Source organism: Bos taurus, chromosome 15 (assembly GCF_002263795.3).
Source record: "Bos taurus isolate L1 Dominette 01449 registration number 42190680 breed Hereford chromosome 15, ARS-UCD2.0, whole genome shotgun sequence".
NCBI lineage: Eukaryota > Metazoa > Chordata > Mammalia > Artiodactyla > Bovidae > Bos > Bos taurus.
This window is the reverse complement of record NC_037342.1, coordinates 53116558-53140459: the sequence shown is the minus strand read 5'-3', so window position 1 is coordinate 53140459 and position 23902 is coordinate 53116558. Positions and strand designations below refer to the sequence as shown.

Genomic DNA, 23902 nt, shown 5'->3' with positions numbered 1-23902 from the left:
GGTAGTATATATAGTATTTATCATGTTGAAGAAGTCCTGTTCCTAGTTTCTTGGGTGTTTTTATCGTGAAAAGGTATTGAATTTTATGCTTTTTCAGCATCAGTTGAGATAATCATGGTTTTTTTCCCTTTATTTTATTAATAATGCTGTTGCTGCTTAGTTGCTCAGTCATGTCTCTTTGTGACCCCATCGACTGTAGCCCTGCTCACTCCTCTGTCCATGGGATTTTTCAGGCAAGAATACTGGAGTGGGTTGCCATTTCCTTCTCCACAAGATCTTCCCAAGCCAGGGATCAAACCTGCATCTCCTGTGTTTCCTGCATTGCAGGCAGATTCTTTACCCACTGAGCCACTGGGGAAGCCCTTATTTTATTAATGTAGTGTATTAAATGGATGAACTTTCATATGTTGAACGTTCCTGGCACTACAGGAATAAATCCCACTTGATCGTTGTGTACAGTCCTTTTAATACACTGCTGAATTCAGTTTGCTAGTAATTTTCTGAGGATTTTTACATGAATATTCGTAAGGAATATTGGTCTGAAGGTTCCTTGTACTGTCTTTTTCAGGCTTTGATATCATGTAATACCGCCCTCATGGAATGTTAGGAAGTGTTTCTTCTTCATTTTACAGGGAAGAGTTTAAGAAGTGCTAGTGTTAACTCTTCTTTAAATATTTGGTAGCATTCATCACCGAAGTCATCTAGTCCTGGACTTTTCTTTATTGGGAGGTTTTTGATTACTGATTCAATCTCCTTACTATAGATCTTTTCAGATTTCTTATTTCTTTATGACTTAATTTGGGTAGGTTGTGTGGAATTTTTCCATTTCTTCTTTGTCATCCAATTGGTTGGCATACATATTGTTCATATTATTCTCTTATAGTCCTTTATATTTCTATATAACCAGTAGTGATGTCTCCACTCTTATTTTCTGATTTTAGTAATTTTAGTCTTCTCTCTTTTTCCCCCCCCTCAGCTAAAGCTTATCAATTTTGTTGATCTTTTCAAAGAACTAACTTTTGGTTTCACTGAATTTCTCTTATTTATCTCTGCTTTAATTTTTATTATTTTCTTCCTTCTCCCAGTTTTGGGTTTAGTTTGCTCTTTTTCTGATTCCTTAAGGTGTCTAGTTAGGTTACTGAGGTCTTCCTTCTTTTTTAATGTATGCATTTATAGGTGTAAATCTCTCTCATAGAACTGCTATCATCCTCCTGATATATTGACTGTTTATGAAATGCCCCTCTTTATTTCTGATAATTTTAGTCTTATGGTCTGTTTTGTCTAATATTACAATAGCTACTCCAACTTTCTGCTACCTACTCTTTGCATGGTATATATTTTTTTTTCAGCCTTGCTGCGCAGCTCAGGGATCTCAGTTCCCTGACCAGGGACTGAACTCAGGCCCCAGCAGTGAAAGCGCTGAGTCCTTACCACTGGACCACCAGGGAATTCCCTGGCATATCTTTTTCTGTCCTTTCACCTTCAACCTATTTGTGTATTTTAAAGTGTACCTTTTGTACAAAGTTACATAGTTGTGTCTTGCTTGTTTATTCTGATAATCTCTGCCTCTTAATTTATGCTTTTTGTCCACTTAAAATTAATATAATTATAGTATGTTTGAATATGAGTCTGCTGTGTTGGTGTTTGTTTTCTTTGCCTGATAGGCTACTGTCCGTGGGGTCGCAAAGAGTCGGACATGACCGAGCAACTTCACTTGGCTTCCCTGGCGGCTCAGACGATAAAGCATCTGCCCACAATGCAGGAGGGCCTGAATTCAATTGCTGGGTCAGGAAGATCCCCTGGAGAAGGAAATGGCAATCCACTCCAGCACTCTTGCCTGGAAAATCCCATGGACGGAGGAGCCTGATAGGCTACAGTCCATGGGGTCGAAGAGTCGGACACGACTGAGCGACTTCACTTCACTTTCTTTGCTGCATCTACTCTTTACACTCCTCTATTGGCTTTTTTAGCTTAACCTCTTCATATTATATTTTCATTGGTTGCTCTAGGGATTGTAGTGTGCATCTTTGATTTATCAGCATATACTAACGTTGATATTACACTACTTCAATAAGGAAGAGGAAACGTCATAGTGTAACTGTTTTCCCACTCCCACCCCCATTCCCCCTTTTCCTCTCTGATTTTTTTGATTCACTCATGATTTTGTGTATACTTTCAGATAATTCTTATTGACTAGTATTCCATTCTGTGAATGGAATATACCAATGAATCCACCTATTCTAGAATTTGAATTTTCTTCCAGTTTCTATGACACATTTGTACCTACTATTTTTAGGTGAATACATAAATACATTTGTTTGAGAGTACCTAGGAGTAGAATTGATGGGTTTAGGGATTTGCATATGTTTGGCTTACCTGATCAGTTTCCAAAGCAGCTACACCAGTTTCCACTTATATGAGATTCCGAGGGGTGTTCCACATCAGTATTTAATGTTGTCTTTTTCACCTTTAGTCATTTAGTTGGGTATGTCGTGACATCACATTTTAATTTGAAACTTTAAAAAACCACTGTGGTGACCAGATAAAACAATATGTGGGCCAGATGTGATCCTTAGGCCAGCCACCTTCAGATCAAACTGAGGTGTCTGTGAGAATGAATGTTTGTCTTAATATGTGTGTGAATAATTTAATAATTGTCTAGTGAACAACTGGAAGATTAAGTCATGCTGCAATCATTAATGGGGAGATTTTGAAGTAAGGGAAGCCCTAGTGGCTCAGATGGTAAAGAATCCACTCACCTGGAACATCCATCTGCATCTTTCTCGCCCTGGCTGGGGGAGGTCCTCAGTAACCTGGCCCACCTACTACCCCTTCTCATCACGCAACTTGCTGTGACATCCGACCATTGCCTGAATTTCTCAGTACTCTCAAATCTAAAGTGTTTTTAGGCCTTTGCACACCGTTTCTTCTATCTGTTGTTTTTCCTTTCTGTTTGCAAACTCCCACTCACCTTTCAAGGCTCACCCTAAATTTTCACTTCCTATCTCAAAGCCAGTCTCCTCGGCACAGCTGGACACCTCTTCCTCAGAGCTTCTACTGTTCCATGTTCCTATCTTACTTCATGGAATCATTGCTATTTGTTTATGTATCCCTCTTAAGTTCATGTCTGGAAACATAACTGAGTTGGACACCTGATATTTTTGCCTCCCAGCTCTCGCTTATTCATCTACTTCTGGAAACAGTGCCCTAAATTTCCTGTGGGAGACTACCCCAGACCTGCTCTCTCAACTCTGTTGTTTTAGACCATCTTTTCCAGATCACAGTAGATTCAGTGGCTGTAAAGATGGAAACGAAGCAAAGTTTAAGTGATAATATTCATGTACCTGGACCACACAGTTTCTGGGTTCTCAGGTTTGAGGCCCAGTATTTTCGCTTGTGTGTGTGTATGTTACTCATTCAGTCATGTCCGACTCTTTGCGACCCCATGGACTGTAACCTGCCAGGCTCCTCTGTCCATGAAATTCTCCAGGCAAGAATACAGGAGTGGGTTGCCATTTCCTTCTCCAGGGGATCTTTTGAATCCGGATCTCCTGAATTGCAGGCAGATTCTTTACCATCTGAGCCACCACGGAAGCCCCCTATATTTTCCCTTCTCTGGCTTAAATCAGTTTGAGAAAGGGGATTTCTGTTACGTAACAGCCTCAAAAAACCTGATTTAAGATGGTTGTTTCCTTCCGTAGGCACCTTGTCTTATGAGTACAACTCATTGTCTCAGTTCTAGAAGGATGGGAACCTACTGGAAAAGACCTACCCAATACCACAGGATGCTCAGACAGGCAGGGCATGGCCTGGATCATGCATCAGCTCAGATGACAGAGATTCTCAGGCAACCTCTCCTGTCAAGCCCTCAAGGATGGCCAACTTCAACCTGCCAGCTTATAGTAGGAAAGCAAGGTCCAGAACAGTCAAGTGACTTGCCCCCCAAATTCCTCATGGCAGCTAACATGCTGCCACCAGTTCTACCTGACCTCAGAATCCACACTCTTCTCACTATACCAGAGAAGGCACTAGTCAGTGCTGAGTCATGGAAATGTCTCAGGGAGACAGGGCACCTTGGGGGAACAAACAAAGCCAGAGTCAGGGCTAGAGCCAACCACACCTTTATTAGTTTCTACAGCAGCCGGAGCCCCTATCTACAAGGGAATTTTAGCACGCTACTCTGGCTACTGGGCAGGAATGTTAGCATTTCTGCTAGTGACTGGGACAGGATGGGAGAGGAGACTAGAAGGGGACCAAATGAGACTGCTGGGCCACCTTCCAGGAGGCACATGTGGGGCCTCCTGGACTGAGACAAAGATGGATCAGGTCCCAGAGGTGAACACTGCCATCTCTCCCAGAGTGAAGCAAGGGACAGAGCCTGAGATGGTGATAGCCACAGCTATGGATAGAGGGCCAACCTCCTGGGGAGTAGAAAATCATTTATTGATGGAGGCACCAACCTAGGAGCAAGTCACAAAGAGAGCTCACCTGCCCCCTAGCAAGGGGACCTCAGGTTCAGCTCAATTGCTGCCCCAAGTACCCTGACATGGAAGGGGCTTTCTGAGCATTGAAGGAACAAGGGACCCAGAAATCTAGCAGTGGGAAGAATGGGGCTAAATTCAGGGAGTCTTAGGGTATTAAAACAGGCAATATGTTCATTATAAGTGCAATCATGAAACTTCCCTCCAAAAGGCTCACATCTCCCCCTCACTCAGCACCTTCTTAGCCTGGAGGACCATCATGATCTGGCCCCTGCCCACACTCCAGCCCAAATGACTCCCTTCCGATTCTTCAGACATGCCATTATGTTCACAGCTCTGGACTCTTGCCAACAACTACAGTCCTAGCCTACCTTCCTCACTCTTTGCCCTCATACTGTCAAAAGACTGATAACTCCACTTTGTCAAGTGTTTCTTTACTCCTGTTTGCCCCCACCAAGCCTGGAGCTGCCAGAGGAAAGAACCTGATTCTTGTGTCACCAGTGACTGAGGAACTTGAAGCCCCATGAGTTGCGTTTTCTATGTCCTGGTGTATTTGGGAGAAACATATCCAAATGTCTATAATGGATTTCTGGAATGTCTAGCAGTAGATAGAAGGATTTTGAGCTATGTTTGTGCCTGGGATAATAGCTTCCAAAGTGGGAGAGGGCTTGGCTAGTGAAAGGTGGGACCAAAGAGACAGGGGGTCTTTTTGGTCTGTGCGCAGGGTCCAGGGCTCAGAACCAGCAGGGCGACCACATGAGCGAGCCAAGTGCGGCACCTGTGGCGGCTCCCGCAAGCATGCCCATGGCCAGGGGGGCGCCCGCGCTGTAGCAGGGATCCTCCCGCACCACTACGTGCGTCACTCCAGGCCCTGCAGAGAGAAAACCTGTGAGGGCCGCGGGCTTGAGAGCAGAGAGATCATCCGCCTCCTTCCACTAGGTCCCGAGCCCACTCTCCAGTCGGAGAAACTGAGGCCTTCAAACAGGAAGGATGCGCGCTCTGTCCCCACGGCTTCTATTCCCTGGATCTGCTACGGGCATTCTGGGACCATGGGGTTAGGGTGGACCGGCGGAGAAACCGCGGGGTCTCTTAAGAATCTCTGGACCACACCCGAGGATGGGCCTTCCCAACCGCTAGACCCTGGAGTGAGGGGAGGCCGCGTCTCCAGCATCAGCCACCAGGGGTCGCTACCAACTCAGGAACGGGTATTGCTGGGCAGCCAGTGAATAGGGGCCGGCCTAGGGAAGAGGTCCGCTCGGAGTGGGGAGGGGCTCTCATCTCAGGGCTGTTCGGATTTATGGGATGGGGAGGGCCTTGCAGAGGGTCCCATTGGGAAGGGTGGGGCCTGGTTCCGACTGACAGACCGTGGGTGGGGATATAGGCAGGGGCAAGGGCGGGCCAGAGACTTACCCACGTAGGGCGGTCCATAGTAGCTGCGGACATACGTGGTCTCGTGCGCGTTGGGGGGCACCACCTCATAGTAGTCCTGGTACGGGCTGTAGACACGCACCTGGGAAGCCCTGCCTGGTCAGTTGCCAGAGATCTGGGCCAGGCTTTGGTCCCCTACCCCTCACACCTGGTTCACACCCTTCTAGGCCCACAGCGCCACCCCGCCAAATTTAGAAATGGATCTCCAGATACCAGCAATCTCCTGAAGAAAAGCCCCACCTCCCCACAAGACTGTTACCTAAAACTTCAGCTCCCAGTGATACCATTTTCCTGCCCCGGTTTTCCTACCTAGCACTCCCCTGATCAAAAATTCTCCATGGCTCCCTACTTCCTTTGATAGATTTGCTATTATTTGCTAGCAAATAGCAGCTTTCCAGTGGTCACACTTGGAGAAAACCAATGGATTTCTCTACTCTCCTAGTCATGGAGAGAGGGCCTGGACAAGGCCAAGGAAATAAAAGAGGGGTGTGGAGGAAGGAAGGGAAAGGAAGGATAGAGATGAGAAGTAACTAAAGCATAATTAAGCATCATCCATCACGTTCCAGGCCCTGAGGGAGGAAATAATATGTTATTTCCTCTTGTCCTTAATTGTTCTCCACTCTACCACACAGCCAGGGATGTAGGCTCAGAGAACAGTCAGCATTCTCTCTGGGAAGGAGAAATAGAAGTCCACCTTCCCTCCCTCATTAGATTTTTATCAATTTCTCAAAGCCTGACTCAAAGGTCACCCACTCCAGGAAGACCTTCTGGTCTCAGAAAAAATCCTTTCTTCCTGAGTTCTCTGTGACCTATGCTTGTGCCTCGTGTTCCTGGCCTTCCTCCTGATGTCTCCTGCCTGCACCCCTGACATGAGCTATAGGCAATGACTTTAATTCATTTGTATTGCCATCAGGGCCTAGTGACTAGCATGGAGTAATAAATATAAGCTGAATTAAACAGAAGTTCCTCATTTCCTAAAAGACCTAAAGTTCCTAAGTTCCTAAAGACCCTAAGTTCCTAAAAGACCCTCATTTTACCCAAAGGGAACAGACCTGAAGAGGGGGCAGCATCCCCTTCTCTTCTGGCTCCCTCTTCTTAGCCCCTTTGCACCTTATATTTCTGAGCTTTCCACCTAAATGGTCCAGGTGGTCCCTTGGAAGCTCAGGTGTCCAAACTTAATGCATCTCAAAGTAATTCCATCATCCTTCTATCCCCCCAAACCTGCTCTTGTGTAAATGCTTTTCTGTAAACGCCACCACTGTACACTTAAACCAAGACGGCAGGCTGGCACTTTTGTCTTCACACACATCTCCCACATCACATTATCACCGGATCTCATGATTTTATCTTCGAAATATGCTCTTCTGTCCATTCTCTTGTCCAGTACCAAGAGAATAAGCCATTGGTTTTGGCATCTTGGAAATTGTGGGTGACCTTGAATACACTTTTCAGAGGAGTTGTTCGAGGAAGAAGCCAGACTATGGAGGATTGAAGAATGGTTGAGAGGTGAGGGATGGAGTCAACATATCATGACATCTCTTTCAAGAAGTTTGGTTGTAAGGAGAAGTCCTCCAAGTACACCTTGTGATTTCAAATATCTATGCCATTTCTCTTTGATGAGGATGCCTTTCTCATCTTTCTCTATTCAACTACCTAACTTGTCTTTCATACTCAACATATCACTCTCTCTGAACCTCAGGTTTTGTTAGGGCCCCATCTGGGGCACCCACAGCCCTTAGACTTCCCTCATCACAGCACCAACCACTCTGTGGTTTTATTGTTGGTATCCCTGTGAGGTGTTTCTCCCATCATACTTGAGGAAAACACTCCCACCACCACCTGGGTCTAAAAATAGGCCTGACTAGAATATGGCAGGTGTATAATATATTGAATTTATCTCAAGTCAAATACAGAGTCACCCAATTCTTAAGTCCAATTTCAAGTTAGGGACAATGACCAGACCCAGAGCAATGCAGAAGGCTCAGACAAACAAGGCTCAGTCCCAAATGACTTCCCTGCTGTGCTCCTTCCCCAAGGGTGACCCAATAGGGGTTTCTGCTGGGGGTGACCAGGATCTGAGCTCTAAGCCTAGAAGGGACTAAAGAGATCTAAGCTCTCAGATCCCCAATTTTACTGGTCGGGAAGTTGAGGTCCAGAGCCTACATCTGCCCTGCAGTTGCACTGTGAGCCAGTGACCCTCCCAGGCCCTGAAGAAAGTGGAAAACACCACTTCATGTCTCTGTGGGGCATTTGTTTCCATCCTCCATGCCTAAGAGGCCCAGAGGTAAACTCATGTGAATCACCTGGCAACGGGGCAGGGGACTCTCCAGAGACCTCCCAGGCAGACCCTAAGGGTTTGACCCCAGATCCTCTCCCTCTCCACAGGTCCAGCCCCTTTTGTAGGTGGGGACAGGGTCAGTCAGGAGATCACAGACAAATAGACCCCTCCCCTCAGAAAAGCTGTTGTACATTAATAATCATTTTACAGTATACAAATATATCAAATCATGTTGTATACCTTAAACTAAGACAATGTTATATGTCAATTATAACTCAAGAAGACTAGAAAAAAGGACACACAAACGGGGAAAAAAGGAAAAGCTGTTGTGTATGCGTAGGTTTATAGCTTTTAAAATTCTATTTTTAGGCATCTCCACTGGAAACAGTTTGTAGCCTAGTTTGGGTATGAGGATGTCTTACCCATAGATGCCTTAGAATTCTGGGCTGGGAATCACTGATGAATTAAGTGCTCCCAGTCATGTTAGATAACCTCTCAGAGCTTCAGTCTTCTCATCTATAAATGAGGACAGTCTTTCCTACACTGCCCACTCCCAAGGCACAGTGAGAATCCAGCAGAGTCACATCTGTGCAGCCAGGTGATGCTAGCACTGCTGGGCTCAGTGGTTTTGCACATCAGAATTGTCTGGAGAAATTTCTGAAACCACAGATTTCCAAGGCGTCACCCCAGAACTACACAATTAGAACATCCAGAGGTAGGATCTGAACATTTGCACTGTTTTTAAGTCCTTAAGCGATTCTAACGCACAGCTACATTGAGCGTCACTGTGTCAGAAAAGTTCACGGTTGACCACAGGTACTCTAACCCAAGCCCCCTCGCTGCACCCATCTCATGCCAGGCTGAGCACTGGGGACAGAGAGAGGATTCGTCCCCAAATCCTGCTTTCTGGAAACACTGGCTGGGGTGTGTGGCAGGGAGACAGACACGGACTAAATTATAATATGCAGTAGTGAGGCCATAATAGGTTTTTTTTACTCCTTCCTTTCTCCCTTTCTTCATTCATTCATTTGCCCATTAAGTGAACACTCACTGGGGCCTTCTTGTGCCCCACCTTCATGCACCAGGAGTAGGAGAGTCAAAATAGACTGCCCCCATCGCTGAGCACTCATTGCACACCTGCTGTATACCTAGCACTGTGCCAGGCTCCCAAGGGGCAGAGCTGACCTAACCCAATTCTTGCCCTGAAGGAAGTTGCAGGTCTCGTGGGAGACTAGAGACAGAAGTGAAGGAACTAGAAATCAGGCGGAATGAAGATGCTAGTACCAAGCACTAGTGCGGTAGGAGGGGGTGACAATGCCTGGAGGTTTGGGAGTCCTCCCTGAGGAGCTGGCAGTCTTTGCAGGGTGTCTTGGAGGATTTTGTCAGGTGAGTAAGGAAAGTAAAGGTCTTTGCAGCAGAGAGGGCAGCATATACTGAGTCTGGAGAGCGGAAAAAGGGCTGGCACAGCTGGGAGCAGAGGATAAAGCAGAGCAGTTGGAGCACAGGGGATGAGTGAGACAAGGTAGCGAGTCTGGCCCAGGCCAGATCCCAGGGGCCGTGAAAGCAGGGTTGGTTGTCGTACGAATGGTTGGGAGCCATGGAATGTTTGTGAGCAGGGAGGGGATGTGGCTGGGCCACTTCAGGAGGCACATCCTGGTGGCCAGAATGGTGGCAGGGAGGGCTGAACCAGCACTTACCCAGATCCGCCTCTCAACCTTACAGGGGCTCCATGAGCGGGTCACACACCTGACCTTGGGGCAAACCCGGCGGCTCCTGGGAGGGACGGTGGCTCCAGCTGGGGCCTGCTCAAGCCACAGAAACCCAAGAAGGGGAGGAAGGGGGGGTGTCAGAGGCCCTCTACATCTGGAGAGACTCAAAGCTCCTCATAGGCCCTAGCAAAGCCCTCTGCCAGCTGGGCAAGGGAACAGCTATCCTCTTCTTCTTCAGCCCATGGTAATGGTGGGGGGCTCAGAAGAGGTGGTGAAATTGCCGAAGTTACACAGAGAAGAAGGATCAGTAGTGTCTTTCCAGAACTGGCCCACCTTCACCTGTTCCAGGCCGCTGAGGCTCCCAGTCTCCAGGGAGTACAGACAGCTCCCATCACTGACCCGTCCACCTGCACCCATCACCCATGACTGTGCCCCCCACCCCTGTGTTCCCTGCAACAGCCAGAGTCAGGGGCTCCTCCTGGAACCTCCACCCACTGTAGGGTATAAACCTTCAGGATATAGAGGGACAAAGCAGACGTCACTCCTATGTAGGTACAGGACAGACAGACACAGGCGTGAACACTCAGAGGTGGGCAAACACTGGTACAAAGACACAGAGGCACAAATACACCCAGTTCGAGCAAGCGTAGGGACCAGAGGGAGGTGTGCGTGTACGTGCGTGTAGAGGTGGGAGGTGGAGTGGAGGTCGGAGCAGAGAGATGGAGGAAGCAGAGCAGCAGGAAGGTGGGCGCAGAGAAGGGACAGGCAGCTTCATAGAGTCACAGAGTGCAGACGGCCAGCCCTCGACTCCTTCTTTCTGACCCTCTTGGGTGGGACGACGGGTCTGCCCTGCCTCAGCCAGATTTGGAGCTCAGAGCCAGGTAACTCTACCCAGCTGACCACCACCCCAGCCTCCTCTTATACAGCCTCTACCCAGAGCCTGAGTCTGCTCCCCAAAGCCTGACCACAGCCCCCCTGCTTAATGCCCTTTATAGTTCCCCACAGCCCTCGGGATAAAGTTCACTTCCTTCCTGGACTTCAAGGCGTTTGTGATGTGGCTCCTCAGAGGTCACGTCTCCTGTTTCTTTCCCTCCACGCTTTATCCTCCAGCCAGGCCAGACTCCTGGCCTTTAGACGTACGTGTCTTCACACACACATTTGCACATGCCACTTACCCACCTTTGCTCATGTAGCTCCTTCTGTGGATAATTCCCTTCCCTCAAGATCTCACTGACCTAGGTTCCAATACAGGTTCTTCCACTGATTTACGACCGTGAGACTTTGGACAAGCCAATTCCCCTCTGAATCTCAGCTCCCCTATCTGTAAAATGGGACTAAGAATACCAGCCCCTCCTTTTTCTTATTGAAGATTAACTGATACAGTGGATGCTAGGTCCTCAAGCACAATGCCCAGCCCTCAGCAGGCAGATGCTAAGGGAGTTTCTAAATGCGTTCCAGTCTTCCCTGCCACTTCCCAGCAGACTTTTTCTCCAGATGAGAAGGGGCTCTACTGTGCCACAGGTAGAAGGAGCAGGCACAGAGTCTGGGGTCAGGCAGATGGGGGCTGAGGCCAGGCTGGGCCACCTTAGAGCTGGGGGCTTTGGGCAGCTCCTCAAAACCTCACCTCCGTCAGTCACTGAGCTCTGTTGACTCCACCTTCTAAATGTGTCTTGTCCTCATCAGCTTGTCTTTGCCAGCAAGGCCTTAGTCCAGACCCCCAGCCAGATGCCCTGCACCTGTCCCAGCCTTCTAACAGATCTCTGGGCATCCACTTTGACCTTCTTCAGTCCATTCCCTACCTAGCAGCTAGACTATCTTTTTAAAACTACAAGTCTGGTCTTTTTAAAACTTTCACTGACTTCCAGTGTTCTCAGCAGAAACCCCTATCCTTAACGCAGCTTTTCGTGCCTGGCCTGCTAACCCTCCTTCTCCAGCTGCTCTCTAGCTCCCTGAGCTGCAGTCACCCCAGCCTTCCTTCTGTTTGTCAACTTGCCAACATCATGACCTTTCCCAGGGCCCTTGCACCTGCAGCTCCCTCTGCCTGGAAAGCTGTTCCCTTCACCCCACCCCTTTCACTCAGTTGATCTCTTATCCTTCAGGTCTCATCTTAAGCCTTGTCTGGACTCCCACCTGGATCAGGCCATCACGGTGGATGCACACTGAATGCACTCTGCCGTCTCTGTCTGAGCAGCTCCCGTCACTGCGGTGGAACCACTAACTCTAACTTGTGACTTCACATCTAGCTCCCCACTAGGCTGAGTCCAGGAGGGCAGGGCCCACATCTCCTCTGCTACCTTCTGATTATGGTCCTTGGCACAGTGCCTGGCACATAGTAGGAACTCAGTAAATATTTGTTATGTGAATAAATAAAGCTCAACCTTATCATCTGCAGAGAGGGAACAATAATCCCAACCTCACAGGAAGGCTATGAGAGTAGCTGGTATTACAACTATACCACACCTGACACATAATAGTTGCTGAATAAAAGATAGTTCCTTTCCTCCTGCTCACATGCCACCCCCTTCAACAAGCCTTCTTGGAGGCCTCTCTCTCCCTCCTCCAAATCTTTTGGTGAATATCTTTTATTCACCCATTGGCCGTCTTCTGTCCTTTTCCACTTGGGACTCAGGGCCTCTGAGTCTGCACAAGTCTATTCACTCACATATACGGAAACTGAGAACTGCTGGCAGGTGGAGACTAAGTCTGAGTCACCCATGATTCCATGGCAAGTAGCGGTGGGGAGGAGACAGGGAGGGAGGGGGGCTCACCGGCGTGGAGTTCGCCTCCAGCAGTGCCGTCTTCCATGCTCTGCAACGCAAACCCACGAGACCGTGAGGAGGGAGTGCAGGAGAAGGGAGACTGGGCCCCACATTTTAGACCCTACCCCACCTCTAGCCCCAGTCCCTTGTGAAGGGGGAGATCCTCTTCACTCCCTTGGGAAGACAAAGGGGACCCCCTCAGCTGCCCCAGTCACACAGCAAGCCCCCAGCTAAGCTGCTGCAGTTCTATAACTCTTATTCCATAGTCTCCTCACCGCTGGGGAGATTCCAGTTTTCCCATCTAGACAAAAGACAGTTGGGCTTGGGTGGTCCTTTAGTGGTTCAGATTCTGACATGCCTAGGCTGGTCCTCTGGCTGCAGCCTACCTCCACATCCCAAACCTACAAACTGACCCCAGAGCCCCGGGAATGCCTAGTGGACACCGGACAATTGAGCCTTTGTTGGTTGCCATGGCACCTGGCTGGGGTGGACAAGGAGGCTCTGTGCTTTGTCCACCCCGAGCTCGGCTTCCCCTGCTCCCACACATCCCATCTCTTTCACTCTCCTACAGCATGAAGGCCAACTGACCCTCTGCCAGAGAGTAGGAAGGGAAAGAATGTGAGTGAGCAAAAGGCGCCTGAGGAAGACACACCCAGGCTCTCGCAGTATGGACCTGCATCCAACACAGGGCACCCCACGGGCTACCTGTTAGGCGCGTTAGAGTCTATCCCTCAGATCAGAGTACCCCCACCCCAGGCCATCTTCTAAGAAGGGAATGAGAGGAGGGCTCTCTGAAGATGCCACAGGGCTGTGTGTTCCCGTGTATCACCCCAAGTGAGGGCTTACCTCAGAGGCTGTTAGATACCTGACCCTGAGGAATGACCAGGGGCCACACCTGAGGCAGCTGTGCACACACTGCTCCCCACAACAGTCTTGAATTCATCGTGGACCATGTCAGCAGTTTACTGGATACCACACCAGTCACCGCAAGTCATTCGAACCCACTCTGCCCAGCCTCCACTGAACCACCACGCTCACTGGTCTTTGTCCTGCTTTACTACCTTTAGGGTGCTAGTGGCTCAATGAGGAGGAAGTCATTGGTCATGTTCCCGAGACACCACCCCATCGTCTCCTGGGAGTGACTCACATGGCGTCATCTCTGGTCTCAGCACACAGGTGCAGGCGGGAGCCCTCCCGCAGGTTCACAGTCAGCAGGCCATCTCGGCTCCGGCCTTCTGGGGGCTGCACATCTAAAGGCGGACACACACGTATGGGGTTTCCACAGGGCACAGGCCCTGAGTCTCCCCAACAAACCGGGAACAAGAACAGGAACTGACTTCTCTGGGTCCTGTTAACTGGCCACTGCTGACCTCCTCTGATCTCACACATACTTTCCTTGGGATTTTACTCAACTCTTTAGACCCTTCCACCTTTCCACATTGCCTGCTTCCCTAGCTAGGTACATCTCTCTCCCAGTTTCCCTGTTAAAATTATGATCTGAGCCTTGGTCAGGGATATTTGCTGGATAACTCTGAGCCAGTCACTTAAGTTCTCTGAGTCTTATTTCATTTCGTTTTTTCCCATTCCTAGCACTGGAGAGGGCAGGAACTGGGTCTGACTCACCTCTGTGAACCTAGCGTAGGGCCCAGGTTCAGCACAGGCACCCCACTCCAGTACTGTTGCCTGGAAAATCCCATGGACGGAGGAGCCTGGTAGGCTGCAGTCCATGGGGTCGCAAAAAGTCAGACACGACTGAGCGACTTCCCTTTCACTTTTCACTTTCATGCATTGGAGAAAGAAATGGCAACCCACTCCAGTGTTCTTGCCTGGAGAGTCCCAGGGATGGGGGAGCCTGGTGGGCTGCCGTCTATGGGGTCACACAGAGTCGGACACGACTGAAGTGACTTAGCAGCAGCAGTAGGAACTCAGGAAGGAACTCATTTCTTAACTTACACCACATGAATTGGATTTGGTAGAGGCCCAGAAGCTGTCTGTGGAAGGCCTCTGAAAGCTGCAAAGAGCCTTCCACCTGAGAATGGCAGGTGTTCTCAGACACAGTGGGAGGGCCGAGCCTGTAGTCACAGAGAGAAAGAGGCTCACCGTGGCACTCTTGGCCGATCTTTATGTCGCGGACGTTGAAATGGATGAGCACGCGGTCCTCCTCATCCTGGGCAGTCTCATCGTGGTAGTAGCCCAGGGTCCCATCCAGCCACAAGGCAAACCAGTTCCGCTTCCAGCGGCGGAGGATGGAGCCTGTGTGATATTCCAGACCCACAATACGGGCTGATCACAGAGCCTGAGTGGGGGTAGGAGCCATGGGTGGGCTCCCAGCATCCCCTTATCTCCAGCCCCCAGTGTTGTAATCACCCCTTCCTTGTCTGTCTGCTCCCTAAAATGATGGCAGGGCCTCTCTCTGTCTTGCTCACCCATTGCCTCTCATTGGGCCTAACAACATAGTCAAGGCTCCATATATGTGCTGAATGGTAAATGAATGATCTGATTCCTTCCTTGGGGGAGGCTGGAAATCTTTTAAGTATCTCAAGACATGTGATAGGAACACCTCCACATGTCCAATTGAACATGTTTAAGTTCATGTCCAATTGAATATTTGTTTCTATATGTACAGTTTGTCAGAGAAAAAGCATTAAGTTGTTTTTGTATGAATGCAGAATAGGATTTATGCAAGAATTAATAGAAAACTAGTCGTCACAGGCTTGCCTTAAGGAAACCTTCAGTTTCCATTGCATCCATTCTGCTGAGGGTTGTACAGTTATTGTGTACTTTAAAAACAAAGGCCCCGGGGGACAGTCATTTGTGTAGCGTCTGTTTCTTCTGCCAAATGGAGAGCAGAGGGATTGTCCATAGCTCACCTCACGGGTCCTAGAACCCAGCAGGACCTGGACTCAGTGTTTGCTGGACTGAATGAACTGAGGATGGGTCGTGGGGTATCGGGGAGCTCCTAGCCCAGGACAGCTCTTATTCAGACCATGACTCTGGTCAGAGGTGGATCTGGAAGCCCGATCCCTTAGCTGTAGACATTTCGAGACTGGAAATCTTAACAGGAAAGGGTAAAGACTAAGAGAGCTTCTTAGAACTTTACAAATTCTGAGGAACAGAGGCATTTTTCATTTTGTTCTGTGCCTTGTTCTGTGGCTAGCCCTGGGCCACAGAGGGTTAAACCCAGTCCCTGCACTTGGGGCGCTCACAATCTGGAGACAATATAGGTAGGGGACTGGTGAGGCCCACATTTAAGGACGGTGAAGTATTGAGCAGTGCTATAAGAGGGGTATGTGTGAGGCACTGGGAACAGAAAAGAGAGCTGCTAACCCAACTTGGTGCTACAGCAGGGGCTGGGGTGGGGAGCAGAGAAAAGGCAGAGAAGGCTCTTTTCAGAAAGGGACACCTGAGCTGTGCCTTGAAAAATAAGTAGTTTACTAAGCAGCCAGGAATGTGAAGGACATTCCCAGCAGAGAGAAGAGTATGGACAAAGGAGGGAAGGATAAAAAGGGCATGGTTTCTTGAGAGAAGGGTTCACTGTGCAGCTCCAACAGGCCACTTCCCTCACCCCTGGCCCCAGATAAGGTACAGGACGGACAGGGCTTGGCCCAGGGTCACTCACTCTGTCTCCACAGCCAGCCGCCCCTCACCAGGGCCATTTCCTCAAAAGGACTTTCCAGGGTGGAGTCAGGCGGAACCTGTCAGGGGGATCACAGACTTCATCAGCTGCTCCACAAAGGCTCCCCTGAGAAAGCCCCCGCCCCGGTCCTCCCTGGGGGAGCCACTGAGGAAAGGTTTAAGGGAGTGTGGATAAACAAACAAGGGCAAGCCTGTCTGTCTCCTCTCCATTCTTGGCTCCAGGCACATAATGAGAGCACTGTGCTTGTGGGGTCAGCAGGGCAGCCACACTTTGCAATGGGGTGGGGGTGGGGGTCAGAAGCTTGGATTCCAATCTCATCCCCATAACCTTGACCAAGTCCCTTTTCCCAGCCTCCACATCTAGATCTGTAAAAGGGTGTCCATCAGGCAGGTAGAGACTGGAGTGAGGAACTCTGAAAATGTTAGAAACCCTGGAATATTGAAATGCTGGCAGCAGATAATAGTAGAATCATGGCAGTGAACAAGGGACTTTCATGATAAGAGAGCCCTCCTCACATTTGAACCCCACCAGGGTTTCCCAGGTGGCTCGGTGGTAAAGAATCCACCTGCCAATGCAGGAGACGAGGAGATGCAGCTTTGATTTCTGGGTCAGGAAGAGCCCCTGGAGTAGGAAATGGCAACCCACTCCAGTATTCTTGCCTGGAAAATTCCATGGACAGAGGAACTTGGCGGGCTACAGTCCCTGGGGGTCGCAAAGAGTCAGACACGCCTGAGCACACACACACAAAGAACCCATTTACAAAGTGCACAGAATAGTTCAACAGCAACTATGATTTATCGAGCACTATATGCCAGGTATACTTCTAAAGTGGTTTCATCTATTACCTCACAATATTCCTTGCTATTTTCAGGAAACTGGGGCCTGGAGAGGTCCAGTCACTCGCACAGATCTTCTTGATTAGTAAGCAGTGGAGCCAGGATTCACACCCAGCAGTCCTGTCTTCTAAGCATTATCCCAGTAGGAGTTTTTAAAACTCCCAAATATCCAGCCCATATCCCATAACAATAAAATCAGAATGTCTGAGGGCAGGAGGTAAGCACTGATAGTCTTCAAAGACCCCCAGGTGAGTCAATGTACAGTTTGGGCCCCACTGCAACTCTGTCCAGTACTTGTGTGATGGAGCTTGGATTGGAATCCAAGTGCCCTCCCCCACTAACTCACACCTGTTGTTGCGTAGCACAAGGGCTGGCTGGCACACCTGGGGTGGAAGGCCCCGCCTTGTCCCTGCTTCTCTGGCCGCTCCCTCCCATCTTCACGCTCTGACATAGGTCAGACAAGAAGGCCAGGTGTAAACTCCCTCTTCAGCCCCCCTTAATGCACCCACCTGTCTACACCTGTTGCGGTGCTGCTGCCAAAACGGCCGGTTACTTGATGCTGCTGCCGCCCAACCCGCTGCGCCTGCGCTTTGAGTGCCCCAGAGTGCCTGGGGCAATTCACTCTCCCCGCTGCAGCCCAGAGCCTAGCTGCCTCGGGGCCCCACCCCCAGGGAGGGGGCGGGGCGTGTAGCGACGGGCTGACAGGAGTCCTTCTGGGACTTGTAGTCTGCAGGCCTAGACCTGGGACCTATACAGCCTCTCCTGGGAGGTAGCCCTGTGCCCACTCGGAGCACAGGTGAGAGGCTGCATCTGTGATTTTATTTTGCTATTGTCATTATGTTGTCCATTCACTTAGCATGAAATACTTTTCCCCAAGAATCTTGAGCTCTAATTTTCTGGAAAAATGTAAAACTACAGGGAGAAAACCAGGCTCCTAGTTTTGCCATGTTTTCTTGATACTCAGTTTGTTGCCTGGCACTGGGCATTAGTAGAAGGCACAAAGAAATATCCGACAAGCCCCTTCATTTCCCAATTTCCAGTCTGTGTTTATGTTCCAACAGTGTTTATGTTCCAACATAAACACACAAAGTAGAGTATGATCTGACAATGGGAAAGAAGAGTTTGACTTTGATGAAGAGGTTCAGGAAGGCTTCCCAGAGGAGGCTGCAGGGTCTTGAAGGATGAGTATGAGTGTCTCATCACTTTGTGGCAAATAGAAGGGAAAAAATGGAAACAGATTTTATTTTCCTGGGCTCCAAAATCACTGTGGACGGTGACTGCAACCATGAAATTAAAAGACACTTGCTTCTTGGAAGAAAAGCTATGACAAACCTAGACAGCATATTCAAAAGCAGAGACATCACTTTGCCAACAAAGGTCCATCTAGTCAAAGCTATGGTTTTTCCAGTAGTCATGTACAGATGTGAGAGTTGGACCATGAAGAGGGCTGAGTGCCCAAGAATTGATGCTTTCAAATTGTGGTACCAAAGAAGACTCTTGAGAGTCCCTTGGACAGCAAGGAGATCAAACCAGGCAATCCTACGGGAAATCAGTCCTGAATATTCATTGGAAGGACTGATGCTGAAGCTGAAGCTCTGATAATTTGGTCACCTGATGGGAAGAGAGGACTCACTGGAAAAGACCCTGATGCTGAGAAAGGTTGAGGGCAGGAGAAGGGGTCAACAAAGGATGAGATGGTTGGATGGTATCATCAACTCAATGGACATGAGTTTCAACAGCCTCCAGAAGATAGTGAAGGACTGGGAAGCCTGGTGTGCTGCAGTCCATGGAGTTGCAAAGAATTGGACATGACTGAGTGACTGAACAACAATAAGCATCTAGTATTTCAGTGTTTGGAAAGCAGAGTGCAGGGGTTGGGGTGGGAGGGCATGGGGATCGGTGGGTGATGAAGCTGTAGGGGTTGCAAGGATGTAACATGAAGGCCTTGGAAGACAGGCTCAGGAGCCTGGGCCTTTATGACATAGTGACTGGGGTTGGGGTTGGGTGAGGAGCTAGGTGGTACAATTTGTGGCCTGGAAAGGCATTTCTAGGACACTCAAAAATGGATTGAAAGGGGCCCAACTAGAAAGAGAAGACTATTTATCTACCACCACGGTCTGTTCCTCCAGGATCATTTCCTTGAATAGTTCAACCCACAAAGCCCCACCTAGGAGCAGATCCAGGATGTCATCTCGAGAGAAGATAGACTGTCCAGGCCTGAACGATCCCTTGAGAACAGAACCCACCCTGCCCTGGTCCTTTGTCCTGTCCCAGAGACCTCTCTCTTACCGGAGCTGCAGGACTCATGGTTCCTGGGCCGTCAGAGCAGCATTTCCAGAAGGCTCCTGCAGGGGGGCATATCCCTAAGAGCCTTGGAGATAAGGGGATCAGGAAGGCGCTACCAAGTGGAAACCGGCGGGGGTGGCAAAAGGGGGCACACAGCTCCCACAGAAAGTCGTCCTTTCTCTCCAGTCCCGCTCCCCAAGCTCACCGGTGGATCCCTATTTGACCTTCAGTTCGCGGTAACAAGTCATCTATGATCGGAAGTGGTGTTGCACTAGCCTCGTAAGATTCCCGGGGTGGGAGGCGGGGCTCGCCCTCCCTCTCGATCGGGGGCGGGGCTAAATGTTCTTCAGCCGGGCTTGACCGTGCCGTCACCCCGGTCCTGGAGACACGGCTTGGCTCTTTAAGCTTCCCCGTCTTGCTCCTGGGTTTCTGTAATCCTGACCTCAGCTAACCCTGTACCTCGGCCCTTCGTGCAGTTGCACGCCTTGCTGAGGGATTATTATTTATGCGGGGGTCCAGTGTAACGGGAGAGAGACCCACCCAAAAACCGATAGCTTATAGTGAATGGTGTTTGGTGTCGCGTTTGTGGTCTCCGAAGGAGAAGATTTAACTCTGGGACCAAAGACACAGTCTCAGTCACTCAGAGCTTCGGGCAGCAAAGATTCTTATTTCAACTGACAGGACAGAGGAAACTTCTGACATAGACATCAGGAGGGGGTCGAAAGAGTACCCACCCTCACTAAGCAGGGCCTATATACTTCTCAAGTGGCTGCTGAGAATAGATAAAAAAGAATACCTCAAGGTTGTTAGAGTTCCACCAGATTCTTTCCCAAGGCATACATCCCGAGATAACTTTGGCCTAAGATTAGTCAGGGAGAATGGGTTTGGGCAACCATCTCTGAGTGAGAGATACTGTTGCTGTGTAATTAGGGGTACAAGTCAAGTATTTGCATGAGTAAGACATTGTGCTGTGTGATTATTAGCTCCTAAAGAAAGACCAGTTCTTGGGCAAGATACATTGTTGCACAAGGCTCAAGGAAAGCATGAGAGACCTTATTCACCACCTCCTTAAAAGGGCTCTAAGCTTTAACCGTTTCAGAACCAACCATAGAACCATGTGGGGTGTTTATAACAGAGGGGCTACTGGGGAAGTGACACCCTAAAAGCTCACCCAAAGTAGCACTGAGTTCACCCCAAAGTGACACTTCCTCTGGGGCTGTGGGTTGGACAGAGTGCAAAGCACATGTTCTGTTTACCCGGCTTCCTGGCAGCAAAACTTGGAAGAAGACCCTGGCAGATGTGTTAATGCTCCCATTTTTCAGTCCTTATATCCGTGCCCATTGCCCTGTGATTCTGAAGGGTGAGTTCTAATTCCCCCACCCTGCACAGTGGATTTTGGCAGATGTGGCACAAGCAGGGTATTCAAACATGCTCCCATGACTGGGCCTGTTCCCTGGTGCGTCTGCCATTGCCAGGGAATATTCGGGGCTAGCTGATCCTAGGAAGAGGATGGAGAGACGTGTGTCCCAGTGAAGCTGTCCAGTCAAGCCCAGCCTAAAGGACTATCCCCAAACCAACCTCTAGATACAGAAGTGACCCCAGTAAAGTCAGAAGACCCCTGAGCCCCATTTGAGCCCAGCCTTGATTAGCCTACTCATAGTCAACCTAAAGACAGGTAAGGTATAATAATAAGTGTTATTTCAGGCCACTGAATTTGGGATAGCTTGTTATGCAGTGATAGCTGACTGATACAAAGGCCCTTTTATCAGAGATTTCTGTAGATTTCCTCTTGGCTAGATATCTTAAAGGAAATTCATTTGGAATTCAGTAAATAATCCTGAATATCTGCCACCTATCATGTTCAAAGTGGTACAGCAAGTAAAATATTCTTAAGAATATAACAATAGTATAATAATAAATACTGGACATGGAACAACAGACTGGTTCCAAATCTGGAAAGGAGTACATCAAGGCTGTATATTATCACCCTGCTTATTTAATTTATATGCAGAGTACATCATGTAAAATGCCAGGCTGGAGAAGCACAATCTGGAATCAAGATTGCTGGGAGAAATATCAATAGCCTCAGATATGCAGATGACACCACCCTTATGGCAGAAAGTGAAGAAGAACTCAGCAAGACCCTGATGCTGGGAGGGATTGGGGCAGGAGGAGAAGGGGTCGACAGAGGATGAGATGGCTGGATGGCATCATCAACTCGATGCACATGAGTTTGGGTAAACTCTGGGAGTTGGTGATGGACAGGGAGGCCTGGCATGCTGCGATTCATGGGGTCGCAGAGTGTCAGACATGACTGAGTGACTGAACTGAACTGAAGAAGAACTAAAGACCCTCTTGATGAAAGTAAAAAGGAGAGTGAAAAACTTGGCTTAAAACTCAACATTCAGAAACTAAGATCATGGCATCTGGTCCATCACTTCATGGCAAATAGAAGGAAAAAATGCAGATTTTATTTTCCTGGGCTCCAAAATCACTGTGGACGGTGACTGCAACCATGAAATTAAAAGACACTTGCTTCTTGGAAGAAAAGCTATGACAAACCTAGACAGCATATTCAAAAGCAGAGACATCACTTTGCCAACAAAGGTCCATCTAGTCAAAGCTATGGTTTTTCCAGTAGTCATGTACAGATGTGAGAGTTGGACCATGAAGAGGGCTGAGTGCCCAAGAATTGATGCTTTCAAATTGTGGTACCAAAGAAGACTCTTGAGAGTCCCTTGGACAGCAAGGAGATCAAACCAGGCAATCCTACGGGAAATCAGTCCTGATATTCATTGGAAGGACTGATGCTGAAGCTGAAGCTCTGATAATTTGGTCACCTGATGGGAAGAGAGGACTCACTGGAAAAGACCCTGATGCTGAGAAAGGTTGAGGGCAGGAGAAGGGGTCAACAAAGGATGAGATGGTTGGATGGTATCATCAACTCAATGGACATGAGTTTCAACAGCCTCCAGAAGATAGTGAAGGACTGGGAAGCCTGGTGTGCTGCAGTCCATGGAGTTGCAAAGAATTGGACATGACTGAGTGACTGAACAACAATAAGCATCTAGTATTTCAGTGTTTGGAAAGCAGAGTGCAGGGGTTGGGGTGGGAGGGCATGGGGATCGGTGGGTGATGAAGCTGTAGGGGTTGCAAGGATGTAACATGAAGGCCTTGGAAGACAGGCTCAGGAGCCTGGGCCTTTATGACATAGTGACTGGGGTTGGGGTTGGGTGAGGAGCTAGGTGGTACAATTTGTGGCCTGGAAAGGCATTTCTAGGACACTCAAAAATGGATTGAAAGGGGCCCAACTAGAAAGAGAAGACTATTTATCTACCACCACGGTCTGTTCCTCCAGGATCATTTCCTTGAATAGTTCAACCCCACAAAGCCCCACCTAGGAGCAGATCCAGGATGTCATTCGAGAGAAGATAGACTGTCCAGGCCTGAACGATCCCTTGAGAACAGAACCCACCCTGCCCTGGGTCCTTTGTCCTGTCCCAGAGACCTCTCTCTTACCGGAGCTGCAGGACTCATGGTTCCTGGGCCGTCAGAGCAGCATTTCCCAGAAGGCTCCTGCAGGGGGGCATATCCCTAAGAGCCTTGGAGATAAGGGGATCAGGAAGGCGCTACCAAGTGGAAACCGGCGGGGGTGGCAAAAGGGGGCACACAGCTCCCACAGAAAGTCGTCCTTTCTCTCCAGTCCGCTCCCCAAGCTCACCGGTGGATCCCCTATTTGACCTTCAGTTCGCGGATAACAAGTCATCTATGATTCGGAAGTGGTGTTGCACTAGCCTCGGTAAGATTCCCGGGGTGGGAGGCGGGGCTCGCCCTCCCCTCTCGATCGGGGGCGGGGCTAAATGTTCCTTCAGCCGGGCTTGACCGTGCCGTCACCCCGGTCCTGGAGACACGGCTTGGCTCTTTAAGCTTCCCCGTCTTGCTCCTGGGTTTCTGTAATCCTGACCTCAGCTAACCCTGTACCTCGGCCCTTCGTGCAGTTGCACGCCTTGCTGAGGGATCCACCAGGGCTGATCCTACTTGCCCCGGAGCTCATCCCCTCGTGCAGCCCCAGAAATCAGTTCTCCCAAATCACGCTTTGCATCCCTGTGTCCTGGATGAACCATCCCACCCCTACCTTTTCCAGACTACAGTTGCCGCCTCTTCTGTAGAAGGATGGAGGGGAGGAAGGGAAAGGTGAAGCTGACCTCAGAGAATCTGGGTGCTGCTGCTCTTCCCAGCTCTCCTTGCTCCCCTGGGGTGGCTCCTTCATAGAAGGATGGTGTGAGGGAACAGTGCAGACAGCTCCAAAATTACCTTCTCTGGATTTAGTAACAGATGAAAAGAGAAGATTTTCCAGCATCATTGTGGAATTCATAAGAAGGTCTCCCTATTCCCCAACCAAAGAGGCGGTGCTATGACAAGAAAAAAGGGAAGGGATGCTTGGCAAACTAAAACCACAGATTCCACTACAAATTCTAAACGCAGCAT

At 49.2% G+C, this 23902-nt stretch overlaps 1 protein-coding gene across 6 annotated transcripts; it reads right to left on the bottom strand.

Annotated features, from left to right (window-relative positions):
• Positions 1-4105: 4105 nt before the first annotated feature.
• Positions 4106-23225, bottom strand: PLEKHB1 (pleckstrin homology domain containing B1). Of its 6 annotated transcripts, none has more exons than NM_001113278.1 (8): positions 22934-23225; positions 16275-16350; positions 14756-14908; positions 13803-13905; positions 12665-12704; positions 9885-9989; positions 5892-5991; positions 4106-5352 (listed from the first exon to the last, which is right to left on the bottom strand). In NM_001113278.1, the coding sequence occupies exons 1-8, from the start codon at positions 22949-22951 to the stop codon at positions 5216-5218; spliced, it is 732 nt and encodes a 243-aa protein (NP_001106749.1). In that variant the 5' UTR covers positions 22952-23225; the 3' UTR covers positions 4106-5215. The 6 variants fall into 6 exon arrangements, with proteins under 6 accessions (NP_001106749.1, XP_024830953.1, NP_001106751.1 ...); XM_024975185.2 differs by lacking the exon at positions 22934-23225 and adding an exon at positions 19418-19604; NM_001113280.1 differs by lacking the exon at positions 22934-23225 and adding an exon at positions 17638-17757.
• Positions 23226-23902: the final 677 nt, after the last annotated feature.

What these genes read in the sequence shown, in the direction of transcription:
- PLEKHB1 (NM_001113278.1), bottom strand. An exon ending in GATCGGCCAAGAGTGCCACG is followed by an intron (nt 13,906 to 14,755) that starts GTGAGCCTCTTT and finishes GTCCGCCTTTAG; the next exon opens with ATGTGCAGCCCCCAGAAGGC. An exon ending in AGGTTGAGAGGCGGATCTGG is followed by an intron (nt 5,992 to 9,884) that starts GTAAGTGCTGGT and finishes AGGGCTTCCCAG; the next exon opens with GTGCGTGTCTACAGCCCGTA.